General features: G+C 34.5%; 1 protein-coding gene across 14 annotated transcripts in view; it reads left to right on the top strand.

Moving 5' to 3' along the window:
* The window catches only part of DMD (dystrophin), a 1,059,271-nt gene that overhangs the window by 396,705 nt on the left and 648,144 nt on the right, over positions 1-14,422 (top strand). For all 14 annotated transcript variants that reach the window (XM_064646820.1, XM_064646822.1, XM_064646818.1 and 11 more), the window contains 5 exons: positions 5,364-5,509; positions 6,449-6,661; positions 10,435-10,548; positions 11,705-11,860; positions 14,216-14,386. In XM_064646820.1, coding sequence (XP_064502890.1) covers positions 5,364-5,509; positions 6,449-6,661; positions 10,435-10,548; positions 11,705-11,860; positions 14,216-14,386 — 800 coding nt within the window. The remainder of the gene's footprint in view (positions 1-5,363; positions 5,510-6,448; positions 6,662-10,434; positions 10,549-11,704; positions 11,861-14,215; positions 14,387-14,422) is intronic.

Raw genomic sequence — 14,422 nt, 5'->3', positions numbered from 1 at the left:
AACAGTTTCCTCTTATTTTGGAAATTGTCTCCCTCAAATACTTTTTATTTGGTTGGGTTTTGATTACATTTTTTCTGAAGGTCATGGTTTTGTTTGGTTGGGTTTTGTTTGGTTTTTTTTAGGTTCAAGAGTGCTTAGTAATTTCTCTGTGCTGCACAGTAGATTTGTCACTCAGATTTTCTCACTTTTTTCTCCATGATTTGGTTAGCATATCCAGTTATAAAATGTAATTTAAATTCTAAAACCTATTTGGTTGTTTTTTCACTATTTTACAATGTTTTTTATTAAAGAAATACAACCTCATAAAATACGAAGAAATATGACCTTATTGTTTTCACTTTATGTAATATCTGTATATTGAAAGGTCCTTTTGAATAGGAGTTATCCAGCATTCCAGATCTCCCTCCTCCCAAAACAAATTTAGAGTCATTTCAACGATATTGGTATATAGAAAAAACAGAGATCAGACAGTGCTTCAAGCTGTTCAGTAATCTATATGAGGGAGAGAAATGGACAATCCTGGCAATAATTCAAGAACTAATAATGTGATTTCACAAGGAAATTCTTAGCTTTGTAATGCCCTGGTGAAAAATGAGGGTTTGCACTTTATATTTACTTGTCTTGACATTAAAACTGCTGCTCTGTCAGAGAGATTTCTAGGGAGCAGCCTGGTCAGCCTCCCACTCCCCCTCAGCCCAGGCACAGCTCTCAGTCAGGGTCAGGTAAGTGAACACTCCCTGGTTCAAACTCCCTCCTGGGTGGCAGCTGATTCATTCCAGCAGTCCTGAACCTCTGTGACTGAACTAAATTCCGTGAAGGTGCTTCTGGTTTTTAGTCTTGCTGCATTGAACTCTTATTCAGCCATGGTCTTGAGTGAGATACATGTTCTCATTTTGACAAGGCTCTCTTCAGAGGGAAATTGGAAAGTCATTAGATTTTTAGAAAGTCACTAAAAAAAAAGGAAAAGACTTCTGTCACAGGTAAAGTTAAAAGTATGAAGATGGAGGTGGCAAAGGAAAAGTCATACTTATTTCCATGTTTCTGTTCATAAATTCATGCACTGTGGTTTCCTTTCAAGTTCTGATTCTACCTTTGCAGGATCAGTAACTCCCAAAGGTGAAGTCATCATTGTCATTTTTATTATTAATGATGAATTATTCATCTGGATTCAAATGATGTTTCTCTTATTTAGAAAGATTTTGCCTTCTATATCGTGTCAAGATTCTTTAGACTTTTTATTTACCCAAGCCATGCTTACAGTTATTTTGCATGGAAACTGCTATTCTCTTTAATCCACTAATACAGTTTCTTAGAGTGTTCCATTACATATATTTCATGCAACTTAGTCTTGGCATAATTTTATAATTCAATAAACCACAGTAACTATAACAGTATGATGACCGTTGGGAGTTTTAGTCTGTAATTTGTCTCCATTTGTTTAAACTTTGAACTGCTAACTTATTTTGATGCTCTAAGTACATGATAGATGGGTTATAAGTTGAAGTGAAATTGTTATCATTGTATACTTGAGGAAGGAAAATTTTAAGCAGGTGTCCTGTAAATTTCCTAACTGTAAGTTTTTCTTAAGACCTAAACTATGATTTAGTAGCAAAAATATTCATTGCTGTTTGATTATGAGGGAGGAAGTTTGCTTAACCTTCTTTGAATGTGCCATCTGAGCTGAAGATACATCTTAGATGTGTGTGGGAAATTATTATTCTAATAAGTAGCATTCAAACAATTTCTTTCGTTCTTTCTTTCTTCCCCCCCCCCCCCCCCCATCCATCCATTTCATCTGGTAATTATTTTTATTTAAATAAAGATCAAAAAGACAAAGCAGCCTGTGAAATGAATGTGTATGAGATAATGTCCTCTACTCTGTGGGCGACTTTATCCTTTTCCTCCATGGTAAAAATGAAAATTTTTATGGATGGGAAATAAAACCATCTTAAAAAATTTCTGTCTTTAAAAGATTTTTACTGTTACATTAGATCTTGTGAAACTGGAGAAGGACTTCCCTGCAAGTGTTCAAGACCAGGTTGGAGGGGGCTTTGAGTAATCTAATCTAGTGGAAGGTGTCCCTGCCTATGCTAAGGGTGTTGGAACGAGATGATCCTTAAGGTTCCTTCTAAGCCAAACCATTCTATTATTCCCTTCTATTTGTTTTAAGACTTTTATAACAAACAGAATTGGAAGTGTTAAATCACTTGCAGACTATTGATTATATATTATACAAGAGTCCTCATGATTCTACTTAGGCAGTGTCTGATTAGAAATGTGGGAGAAGGGAATCACAGCTTTTATGAAGGCATTGGTATAAAGAGTTTGATGAATAGGTTCAAGTATTTGTATAACAAAATAAACAAAACAAAGTTGTGAGAAAATCAACCTGGTTGTAAACTGCAGTTGCTACTGAAGAAATTTTTAGTGGAAATACATGAAGTTCAATATAGTTAATTCATTTGAGGGAATAACTCTATACTAAAATGATCCCATAGATTATATTTATTGCCTTTCATAATGATGTGATGAACAGTGGGATTTCTACTGACTGCAGGAGATACACATTGAAACCTATCCAGTGTGATATGATAGTTGTTGAGATAATTGTATTCTCATTTTATTTCTGATTTGGGAAAATATTTTTGACTGAAAAGTCTGGTCCCAAAAAAAGAAGGTGGGAGGAAAAACAAAAAAAACGGAGTACTTTGCTTACTTGGAAACCTATTTTCACATGTTTAAATAGTTCTAGTTATTAAAAATATATCTTAACCAAATATCTATTTGAACATTATATATGCAAATTTAAGGTCTTTCTCTAAAATAAATATGCAAGCATAAATGTATTTGCCTGTCAGTTCTCAAGGGTTGCAATGTTAGTCACACCAAAATTCATTTCCTACAAGTGGAATAGATTAATACAACAATATTTTTCCATTCTGGGATGGAAATTGTATTCTGATACTACACAGAAACATATTTGCCATTTCCCTCTGTGATATTTTTTTACAGTTCTGTCATGGGCCTAGTTTTGCTACACCTAAACGAGGTCCATGTTGGGGACATGCTGAATCATTCTCACTACCAGTTCATTTTTTCATATAATACAACAGAATCCATATTAATAGACTTTGCTTATCATGTGGGCTTTAACCCATGAACATTAGTATCACAAAGCAAATTTTAGGATAAAATAAACAGGTCTGAATGTGGATTTATGTTATTAGCATGGGAAATTTAAAGATTCCTACTGTCCAGAGAGAGGCCATAAATGGGTTAGATTATTTAGACAGTTATGATTAGGTAATGAATAATCCCACTGTAGGAGTTTGGCTGAATTCTCATCATTGACATTGTGTGTTGCAAAAACAATAAAGGCTTTTCTTAAGTGTCATCCTAAAAGTTAATCTGCTTCCTTGTGGATGAAAATGCTGACAAGTTTTCTATGTTTAAAAAAAAAAAATTAGAAAGTAACATTTCACTGTTAGTAATCTGTGGTAATCTCAAAAAGTGAAACAGGAAAACTGTTGTTTCACTCAATTTAAAGATGTTATCATGTTAATATATAATAACCACATTCTAAAGACACTAGCTTGATTAAATCAACATCCATCATCCCATTTGAACTCTTTTTTGGTCCCTCAAATACTACAGAAGGGAACTCATTGCAATTGAACAAAATGTTTGCAGTGTTTGGAAGGTTTTAAAATTATTATTGCCAAACTTGCAGAATAAGAGTTTGATGCAGTTTGATGGAGTTTGCTGTAACAGGTTTTACCTGTTCTGATGCAGTCTTCACTACTATTGAAAATAGCTATTCTTTTATATAAATGCTTGGAGTTATACATTAGTCATAAGATTGTTTTTTTTATTTAAAGGAGAAAATAATTTAGAGAAATCAAACATTATATTACAATACCGAACTCCATTTCATATTTCTAAATAAAACTGCAGTTAAAAATTGTATAATTCTTTAACATAAACTGAAATTATATCTCCATTCATTTGCAATGATGAGTTTAAATGTATGTTCTATTCTAAAGTAGGAATTATTTGGATTAAATGAGTCAAAGACAATACGAATCTCACGAAGGAAATAAAAAGATTTAAAATGCTATTTGATGAGATTGAATATGTTCGGGTTTGTGTTTCCAAGAATATATTACTATTGGTTTCTGCGTAAAAAAAAAAAAAAGTCACAAGGGAAGAGATACTTGGTAATTCTTTTCTGGTACCAAGTCTTTTGTAAATCCCCAGATGTATATGATAAATCAGATCAGCCAAGACTTTTATGAGGAAGGTATGTGATACAATGTGTATACTTCACAAGAGAGAGCTTAGATTGCCCTGATTTTAGTATGTTGTTATGATGTCTAACTGAAAATATAAGGGTGTTTTTTTTTCATATAATGTTCTGTTGATCAACTAAAAAATTAGGTTAAAATCTGAAGTACAGTCTGCAAAGCATTGCTGTATGAAAATATAAGCAAGCTTGCACTTATAAACTTTATTGGTGAGGCTTGTCAAAATTGCTTTTTGGACAGATATGTCATTTTGCAGTACAGTTCTTTCTGAAACATCAGAGAAGATGGAGGAGGATACAGGAGATACAAATGGGTGTAAATTTTTTGAGCTTTTATATGCTTCATTATTATGTCGTACAAGTTGGAAATATTTCAGTTCTAACCAGCCATGCTATTTGTCTGTACATTTTTCAATGAGTATAGAAGCAACTGTTGTTGATGGCAGAGGGAATTTCTGTGCTAATGAGTTGCTGATGTGTGCGCCAGATGTTGTCTATTTACAGCAGCTGTAATGTTGGCACAATAGGCACAGTTCAATAAAATTCAACTTTATTGTAGAAGAAAGATTAATTTTCTACGCTTTTAACAGGTGTCTTAAACGGAACATTTTACTTGAACAGAAACATTGAACATGGGCCATAAAAGGGAACGCTAGTTCTTAATATATTTCTGAAATTAGATTTTGGATTAAGTACAATGGTTTGTCAGTTGATCTCTCAACACACGTATTTAAGCTAGTTGTCTTGGCCATATAGGTTGTCTTGTGGTCTATAATAAGAGAGTCAAATGACACACAACTCATGAAATGGCAGAGATATTGTAAACGTTAGAATAAGTGTCATTATTTTTCAAAATATTTCTGTTTCCACCATTTTTTTGAAAATTCTGATACTAAACATACTGAGCCTGTTGCAATCTGTTGCAAAACAGCCAATGACTTCAATGAAGCTTGGTCTTTTATCAAGCATCTTCTGTCAGCAAACCGAATAACGAAGCACAAAATCATTTTATTTTGTTCCTTCCTTTATTTCCTTCCTTTTTCTTCCCCATTGAATGTAGTTTGTGACAGTTTGCCTCCTGCACACTACAAAGAGACAATGAACACTGTACTTTTGTGGATCCAGCAGTCAGAAACTAAACTCTCCATGCCTCAGGTTGCAGTTGCTGAATATGAAATTATGGAGCAGAGACTCAGGGAGCTCAAGGTGAGTAATCAAGCTGTGGGAATGAATGTCTTGAGTGACAAGTTTAGAAGGACAAAACCCTCAGTTGTCATGAGCCTGCTGAAGCCTATGGATCTTGAGTAAATGGGTTTTACACAAGGGCTTCAGGAGGCGGTGGCTGCTTGCTTAATATATTGACTCCTAAAGTTGAAGAATATAAAGTGGTGTTCACCATCGAAACTAATTTTATATGATGTTTAATATGTTAAGGTAAAGACCTTGTTTGTCCCCATGGTATATATAATATTCCTTTGATGATAGCTCTAGTATTTATATATAGATTTAGCTGATGTCATTTTCCAATGCTAACATGGAAACAATTCTGATTTGCAAAATGCAGCATGGTCTTTGTCAGATTTTCTGCCAAATTTACAAGCAGACACGAATGCAGAACAACTTTTGCCAGTGGGTACAAACCTTCCCTGTATTTCAATGTCTGATAATATTTTACTATTGAATGGCTAATGAGCATGTTGTTTGATGAGCATTCAGAAATAAAAAGTAGAATATAGGAAAAAAAATTTGGATGCAGTAAATTTGGACTGAGAATTGCAAAAGTTTGAGAAGTGATCAAAAATGTAAACCAAAGAATTGGTTCTCTAAGTTTATTGCTTTTGTCCATGTAGAGTCTGATTCTTTTGAAATCTTTAATCACTAGAGCCATAGTAAATTCCCATCTCAAGTTAATGAAATGTATGTAGATCACATCTATTAGCAAGTATAACCACCTCTGGTTATATTCTCGATTCAACTAAAAAAATCTACTTTCTGGTTTGTGTGAGAAAAGCAATTCCAAACTGCTCAGTATATTATGCCATTGCATGTTTTAGCAAAGGTGACCTACATGTCTTGGCTGTGCTTATGAAACAAAGAGAACTGCCTAACACATGAATCAGGGTACTACTTGCTTCTTATCCATAGGCTCTACAAAGTTCTCTCCAAGAGCAGCAAAAAGGCCTGAACTATCTCAGCACAACTGTGGAGGATTTGTCCAGGAAAGCCCCTGCAGAAGTCAGTCAAAGATACCGATCAGAGATTGAGGTGATCCTTGGCCGCTGGAAGAAACTGTCAGCACAGCTGGTGGAACATTGTCAGAAACTTGAGGAGCGTATGACCAAACTCCAGCGATTCCAGGTTAATCAGATTTTTCAGCCTCAGCTAACACATGGTGGCTGGTTGCTGTGGGACTAGGATAAAACACACATTAATATACTTCCAGAAATTAACACCCAAGTGAAATATCAAAGCAGCACAAAAAATGTATTAAAATGTTTGATTTTGATTGGTCCAAGATTTTACTTTGAATTCTGATTTTGTGGCTGTTTCTACCCATGTTGTTTCAACAGCAAAAACTCTGATTTCAGTGAAAATTGCTACTAATGTTCTTCTATTTACTTTTTCAATGCAGCTGAAGCTCTTATTCATGCATCTGAAGTAGCTGTAACCATATTGACTTTAATGAATTCACTTACATAATTAAAGTCATCTGTAATATAGTAGTATCTTGGCAGCAGTTGCCAGAAAGCAGAAGTATTTCAGGTATTTAGAATGGCAGCGCTGGAACATTACACTATTTCTTCTCATTGTGGGGATCCTCTATTTATACTTATTTATAAATCACAAGTAGCAGCATTACAGGGAATATCTGAGACTTTAAAAAGTCAGTTTTCAACATATTTCTCTTCTATTTTTATATGATTTCAAGGGACAAGTTTCAGAGGAATTCAGAGCAATCAGTCATAAAAACGGAGAATGTAATTTTTTTCTATAATTTTTCTCCTTGCCTCCATGCAAATGGACATTTGTGTGCTCATGGGATATTGCAAAGAAAATTCTAAAGACTGATGTCCTGCATCCATACTCAAAGCTCTTTTCTCACACTGTGTTTCTTCTCAGTGTTTTGTCTCAGTATTTCTTCTTTTTACTGCATCAGATATTTCTGTCCTTGGCTTTGGTTTGTTGGTAGCAGAACATGATACATGATTATCTCCATGTTTAAACAGCAGCATGTGAACTTTAATTGTTATTTTCGTCTTAATTCAGTAGAGTTGTCTGTCAGGAATAAATTTGCTGTCAAAGTATTCTTATACTTCTTTTTTTGAGGATAAAAAAAGTAGAGAATAAAAAATTATTTTTTTACAGTTCATCAGTTTTTAGATTATCAAAACAGACTAAAAAAGGGAGGAAACATTTTATTAATATAAATAACCTATATATTTTATGTAAACAATTTATTATCATTTAGCTACCGAAATACCACATTGTTCTAAATTGTAATTTTATATCTCCGTTGCTTGTGTTTGAAGCTGGACATGAAATCAAGTTTAATGGTATGGTGGGATAACCTTGTCTAGCATCCAGGTGCCCCAGCTACTCCCTCATTCTCTGAAGGACAGGGGGACAAAATAGGATGGAAAAGCTCTTGGATTGACGTAAAGATTGTGGTAAAGGGAGATCACTTACTAATTACTAAGCTGGGCAAAACAAACACAACTTGGGGTAAATTAAAAGGCATTTGTGTGGTAAGAAACAAAGACAAAAATTAAACCAACACCTCTTCCCCTCCCTCTTTTTCCTACTCTGCACTCCATCACTTTACTCTTGTCTCATTTTTCATCAAGGTGTGCAGGGGGATGAGGAATGGGAGGAATGGCTGACCATACCAGCTCTTCTCCACTGCTGCTCCCTCCTCACTCTTTTCCCCTGCTTCAACATGTGGGTCCTCCCAAGGGCTGCAGCCTTCAAGAAATACCTGCTCCTGTGTGGACACTGCATGGGCTGCAGTTTCCTTTAGGGCATATCCACCTGCTCTGGCATGCTGTTCTCCATGGGCTGTACAGGACAGCCTGTCTCACCATGGCCTTCTCCATGGGCTGTAAGGGAATCTTTGCTCTGGTACTTGGAGTACCTCCTGCCCCTTCTTCTTCACTGACCTTGGTGTCTGCAGGGCTGTTTCTCACTTTTTATAGGGCTGTTTCTCACTTTTTATAGGGCTGTTTCTCACTTTTTTTCTCTCCTCCTCCATCTGTTTGGCATTTTTGCCCTTTCTTAACTATATTATCACCGAGGCATCACTAGCTGACCCTGGGGTCATCCATGTCCAGCAGTGATTCCACTGGAGGAAGCTGGAACTTTCTGTGTCTGACACAGGACAGCACCTGTCTTCTCCTCACAGATGCCACCCCTGCTACCAAAACCTTGCCACATAAAAAAAGCAAGACACTTTGCTTGAGAAAATAAAACTTTTGCCTTTTCCCTCCACTCTGCCTCCTGCCCTTCTCCCCACCCCAAATTTGGAGGTTTGCCCACTGCTCTTAAAAAGAGAAGGTCCTGAATATCATGACCATTCTCTGTAAAACAGGTATTTTTAAAGCTATGTGAGCTGTTGTTGTATACCAATCTTAGCCTTTATATTTGTTCCTGAAATCTCTCTAGTACACATCCAATATAAAAGTCATTGTCTTTTCAGCTTGTTGAATGACTTCTCATCCAGATTATGGTTTTAGCTGTTGCAATTTATGGAATGTGTCAGCATGGGATATGATGAAAAAGTCAATAAGCAAAATGCATTTATAGTCTGATTCAAACTGCAGGTGATACATTTGATCTTCATTGGTAGCTGGGGACTAATCTCTTTTTAAGTAAATCCCATCAGATCTATATTTTACCACATTAATGAACTATACCTTAAGTATTCTTGTAAAGGTATTAAAGTTTCATCATGAAATATGATTCTGAACTACTTTTACTGTTGAATAATGGAATGCACAGTAGACATTTCAACAGTGCTTTGGTAATTGCCATTCTAAAGTATACTGATAATTTCTGTATGATCATTTTCACTAAATCAGTTCATTTTCCATAGTAGCCTGTTGCTTTTAAATATATCAATCACATTAGGTAAATGTTCCTTTTGGTTACCTGTCTTGTAATATTTACTAAGGCATATCTGTATATATTTCAAGACACAGTCTGTATTTTAATGAAATGTCCTTTTCTGTGCTTTACTTCTGCTTTGCCTTCAGCATGTAGTATCAATACATATTTCACTGTTGATGAAAACAGTTTGATGAGAAAATGCATTAGAATTAACCTTCAAAATTTTTACCATACATCATTTTTATTTTAATATGTACATCTAATTGTTTCCCTTAGGTGGCATTTTAAGGTAATTTTAAGTGACATTTTTTAAATCTCATTCTACCTCTCAAGTTATTAGATTATGTAACATTGCCTGGGACTGGTAGCATTCTCTCTTTCTAAGTGTTTGATGTACAGCTTTTTTTATTAACTGCAAGACTTAATTGAAGACTATGGAAATAGTATTACTATGCTAGTGCTAGAAAAAGCAACTGAGAATTCCTGAAATGACTCATTGAGTCATTATATGATTTTAGTTTCTGAAGTGAATCTGTTTCAGTTACATTGGGTTTTTTTCATTCTAAATAGTAAGGGCATTTTTCTGTGTAGTGTTCTGGTAGAAAAATAGGCAATACAGCCTACAACTTCTAAAAAAAGTCTGAAGTTTAAATAGAAGCACAGAATATTTGATAGGTGAGACTGAATTAAATGCCAAATATGAGTAATCTGAAGCAATATAAGGACCCAATGAACAAGTATGCAGTCTCTAAACACAAATGATATCTAGAAGGCATAAACTTGAGAGCCATAAAGTTGCCTGCTTGTAGACACATTAAACTTGGACAGAAATGGTCAAAGTGCAGCCTAGAGTGTTGACGACAGTACAAGATAAAATTGGTTTGCTTGTTTGCTCTGCTTGTATTTTTCCAACAGTTCAATAATCTTGAAATTACATTGTGATGAATTTTAGTTGTAGTGCCAGGATGAATTACACTCTTTCCAGTCGGGTTTTGTGTGATGCAATGAAATGTCTTTTTAATAAACAGAATGACACTAAAACACTGAAGAAGTGGATGGCTGAAGTGGATGTTTTTCTGAAGGAAGAGTGGCCTGCCCTTGGAGATTCAGAAGCACTGGAAAAGCAACTTGAGCAATGTACAGTGAGTATTACCTGCCTGCTTGGCAAATATTCAATTCCTCTCTGTGAGCCTGGCTTATACAGAAGTTGCACAAAAGATTAGTCTTCCTAAAAATAAATTCATGTTGTAAGGGGGTTGTCTTCTGCAGCGTATTTGAACTTCTTTCATTTCCTGGGTTTGAAGGAAAATTCAGTTAAAAACTTGGAATTTTTAGTATCAGGAGGAGGCACACAGTGACAGTGTCGTTATAGAAAGAACAACACATTGAAGAGTACTTGCAGCAAATAATGTTAGTAGCCTCTGAAGTGAAATGTTTTTTTACTTTGCTGAGTTTAAAAGCATAGCATATTTATTTTTTAAGCTGCATAACCTGTGCCAGAAGATCTTTTTCTGTATTTCTTACTCACACATGATTTACAAACTTTTCTAACTGAACAGTTCTTTAAGGAACTTGCAAGAATTGTAAATTATATCCATTCTTTTTTCACTAAGCTTACAAGTTCCAGGATTTTATCCCAGCAGAGTTTTAAAGCATTGTGAAGTATTGATACTTCCATCACAGGGTTTACAAATTCTTTTGTCTCTCCCAAAAGAGTATGTAAGTGCGGTGAATCTTGTAATCCATGATGGTCCCTGTCCATATGTTCAGTGGAATTTACAAGTTCTGTAAATGTTCTGGCAGGATGTGTAAATATTATGAAACATACGCAGTGATCTTGCAGAACTGCAAGCTCCTCAGACATTCTCCTAGCCATTATTTAAACAAGAATTATCATCATTTTTCACTTTTATGATGGAATGCTCTTTCAGAAATGTGAATAGAAGATCTAGGCATTTTTCGTGTTTTCAACCAAAACCAGGGAAGAGTTGTAAAAAATACAATATATGTAATCTAACATTATATATGTGGTTTTTTTCAGTACATACCTAAAATTTAAAAATTAAATAATACGTATCTTACAAATGAATTTTGTTTGGTATAGCATAGCTCATCACGTAAGAGCTGCTCATTATTTTTTAAATTATTTTCATAGATAGATCTGTTGATTGTGCTCATTTGATTGGAGAACTGGACCACAGACTTGACAGAATCCGATGTAGCCGTGTTTTCATAGGGATAACTGTATCTGAAAATTTGTGTGAATGGCACTTACCTAATCTTCTACTATTCTTTTAGGCTTTAGTAAATGATATCCAGACAATCCAGCCCAGTTTGAACAGCGTTAATGAGGTTGGGAAGAAAATGAAGAGTGAAGCAGAGCCAGAATTTGCTTCCAGAATAGAATCAGAACTGAAGGATCTCAATGCTCAATGGGAACACATTTGCCAACAGGTATCAAGTCTCCTGCTGTGACTGGTTCTTTTTAAATTAAATATCAGGTTTCTCATTGTCAGAATCTGTCCTTCTATGCATATCCAGTAGATATGAAACTGAATGTAGACATATTTCGTTCACATTAATTAAACTTACATTTAGGAATTTAGCATGCAGTAGTATATGTGAAGTATATTTATTTAAATTATAGAACAATATCTTACTATTTTTATAACAAAGTTGCATACTAATATCTTAGATCTTAGAAGCAATGTAATTTATGGCTCCTAAAAAATTAGATTTTTGAAAGTGTTTTTTAGGCATTTGCCAAAAAAATCAAGTTCTGTATTTAGTTCTGTGTTGCTGTAATCACATGTCATTACTCCAGATGAAATAAGACAGTAAAACAGTGAACAGTTCAGAATTCAATAACTTGGAATTGAGAGTACATACACATACACGTGTATAAATTGTTCTCCAGTAGTCACATGAATTTGAGAGAAAGGGGCATAATAGGAAAGGATGGTTCTTTTATTTTAATTAAAGAAATTATTAATAAATAATTTTACAGTATCAGGAAACTAAAAATTGCTATTATTTAATTGATGGCATTTGGATTCTTATTCTTTATGATAGTTGAAAGGAAATGTCTTTCATGTTGTATTACTTTTAAATTTTTCCTACCTGCTTATTCTCTTGTCTACCTTTTTAATGTATAGTATGTATATTTGTGGAAGAGTAAAACTGTTACCTTTTAAGGTGGTCTAATATTTTCTAAAATTATTATTATTCACTTTACGTATGAAAAACAGTTTCTATTTTTCTAATAAACATAGTTATAAAAAATTGACCTTTGAAATCTGTGAGACATTTTAGTGATGCAGTTCTGTAGTCTTTCCCCTTTAACTACTATGCAGTATTTAATAGCTTATTTTTGTGATATTAATAATTTGGATGTCCTTGCACTTCTCTCACAGAAACTTAAAGTATTGCCTTATGCATTTAGAAGTCTGTCACAGTTTTCTTCTGAATTCCCTGAAAATCTACCTGTAATAATTTCATTCAATACACAGCACAAATTATTACCTCTCGGTGGGCACTTCTAACACAACTTCTTCTGTATAGCTATTAAAATATATGAGTAGTAAAAATAAAAATCAGTTTTGTCTGTGGGGAAATCCTTCTTGAAAGGATTTGGAAAAGTCAGTTTGAGTTGATATGCATGCAGTTAACACGACTGTGAGAGCTGACAATTGACATTCACATAGTCTTTTCAGGTGATGACAGATTACCCTGTCTTCTGGTACTGTGACAGAGGAGGAGGCAATTTTGCAGGGCCACATACAGTTCTGCTTTTATACTAGCTGATTGTTACTCTGTTTTGTTCTGTAAAACAACATTTTCGTAGAACAGCATTTATGTTAAACAGGCAGTCCTCAAGGATGAGTAACAAACGAATAAACACCAGCAATTAAGATCAAATACTAAGATAATTCCTCCTCATATTACTGAAAATAATGTTTATTGAAGCAGCACCAAAAACCAGGATATTGGAGCCATCAGCTCTGAAGGTCCAACTCTGAAAGTGGCACCAGTTGAACTTACTGCTTTTGTTGTAAACTTAATTCTGCTGAAAGATGGTAAATGGATCAGTCAGTTAGGGACAATTTTGATAAGCTGATGCACAATTTGTAGACTTAGAGAATGGTTTGGGATGGAAGGGATCTAAATTATCATCTAGTTCTATTTTTATATATGATCTATATGACCCCTGTATAGTGATTGGCAAAGGATTTCTCAATAGTATTTTTCCCTTTAAGATAAATAGTTTCTTCTACTAAGAGATTGTTTTTTTTACTTAACCTATTTTTAGGATATGCCCTTTTCTGGGACATCTATTAATGACTTCTGAAGAAAGATATGCACATTTCTTTATTCTCTAGTAAGTTGCATTCAAACTAGTTAGAAGGTCATCTGATTTCATAGCTCAAGAGCCTCTGGTTTCATCCTTGGATGCACTTTCAAAGTCTCCCATAGTTATTCTTTTTACATCTTTCAGAAGGTAGTCCCTGGATGATGTTTGTTTTCCAGATTTGCTTTCTGATAACATCAGCATATGGTGTAGATTCTTGTTCTAGGATCATTAAAAACTCATTCTGGACAGCAGTGGTTCACTAAAAAAGGGAAGTATACACATGTGTAATACTTTCTTGATTAATTAGTTATTAATATCTATCTAATTACTCATTAACATTTTCCTAAGTACAACAATGTTATTAGTATGGGATTTAATTTAGTTCTTTTCAGGCTAAAATATTGTCAAGTCTGTACAGTAGCTTTGCTTCAAGTACCATGTAATCTTTTTTCTTAAAGGCCTATGCTAAGAAGGCTGCATTAAAAGGTGGTTTGGATAAAACTGTGAGTCTCAGAAAGGATTTGTCAGAGATGCATGAGTGGATAACACAAGCTGAGGAAGAATATCTGGAAAGAGATTTTGAGTATAAAACACCTGAAGAATTGCAGAGAGCTGTTGAGGAGCTGAAGGTAAAAATGAACTAATTCCTTGAGCTGTGATTAAAG

Source organism: Pseudopipra pipra, chromosome 2, assembly GCF_036250125.1.
Source record: "Pseudopipra pipra isolate bDixPip1 chromosome 2, bDixPip1.hap1, whole genome shotgun sequence".
Lineage (NCBI taxonomy): Eukaryota > Metazoa > Chordata > Aves > Passeriformes > Pipridae > Pseudopipra > Pseudopipra pipra.
Note: the sequence above shows the minus strand (reverse complement) of the source record. Positions and strands in the feature narration are given on the sequence as shown.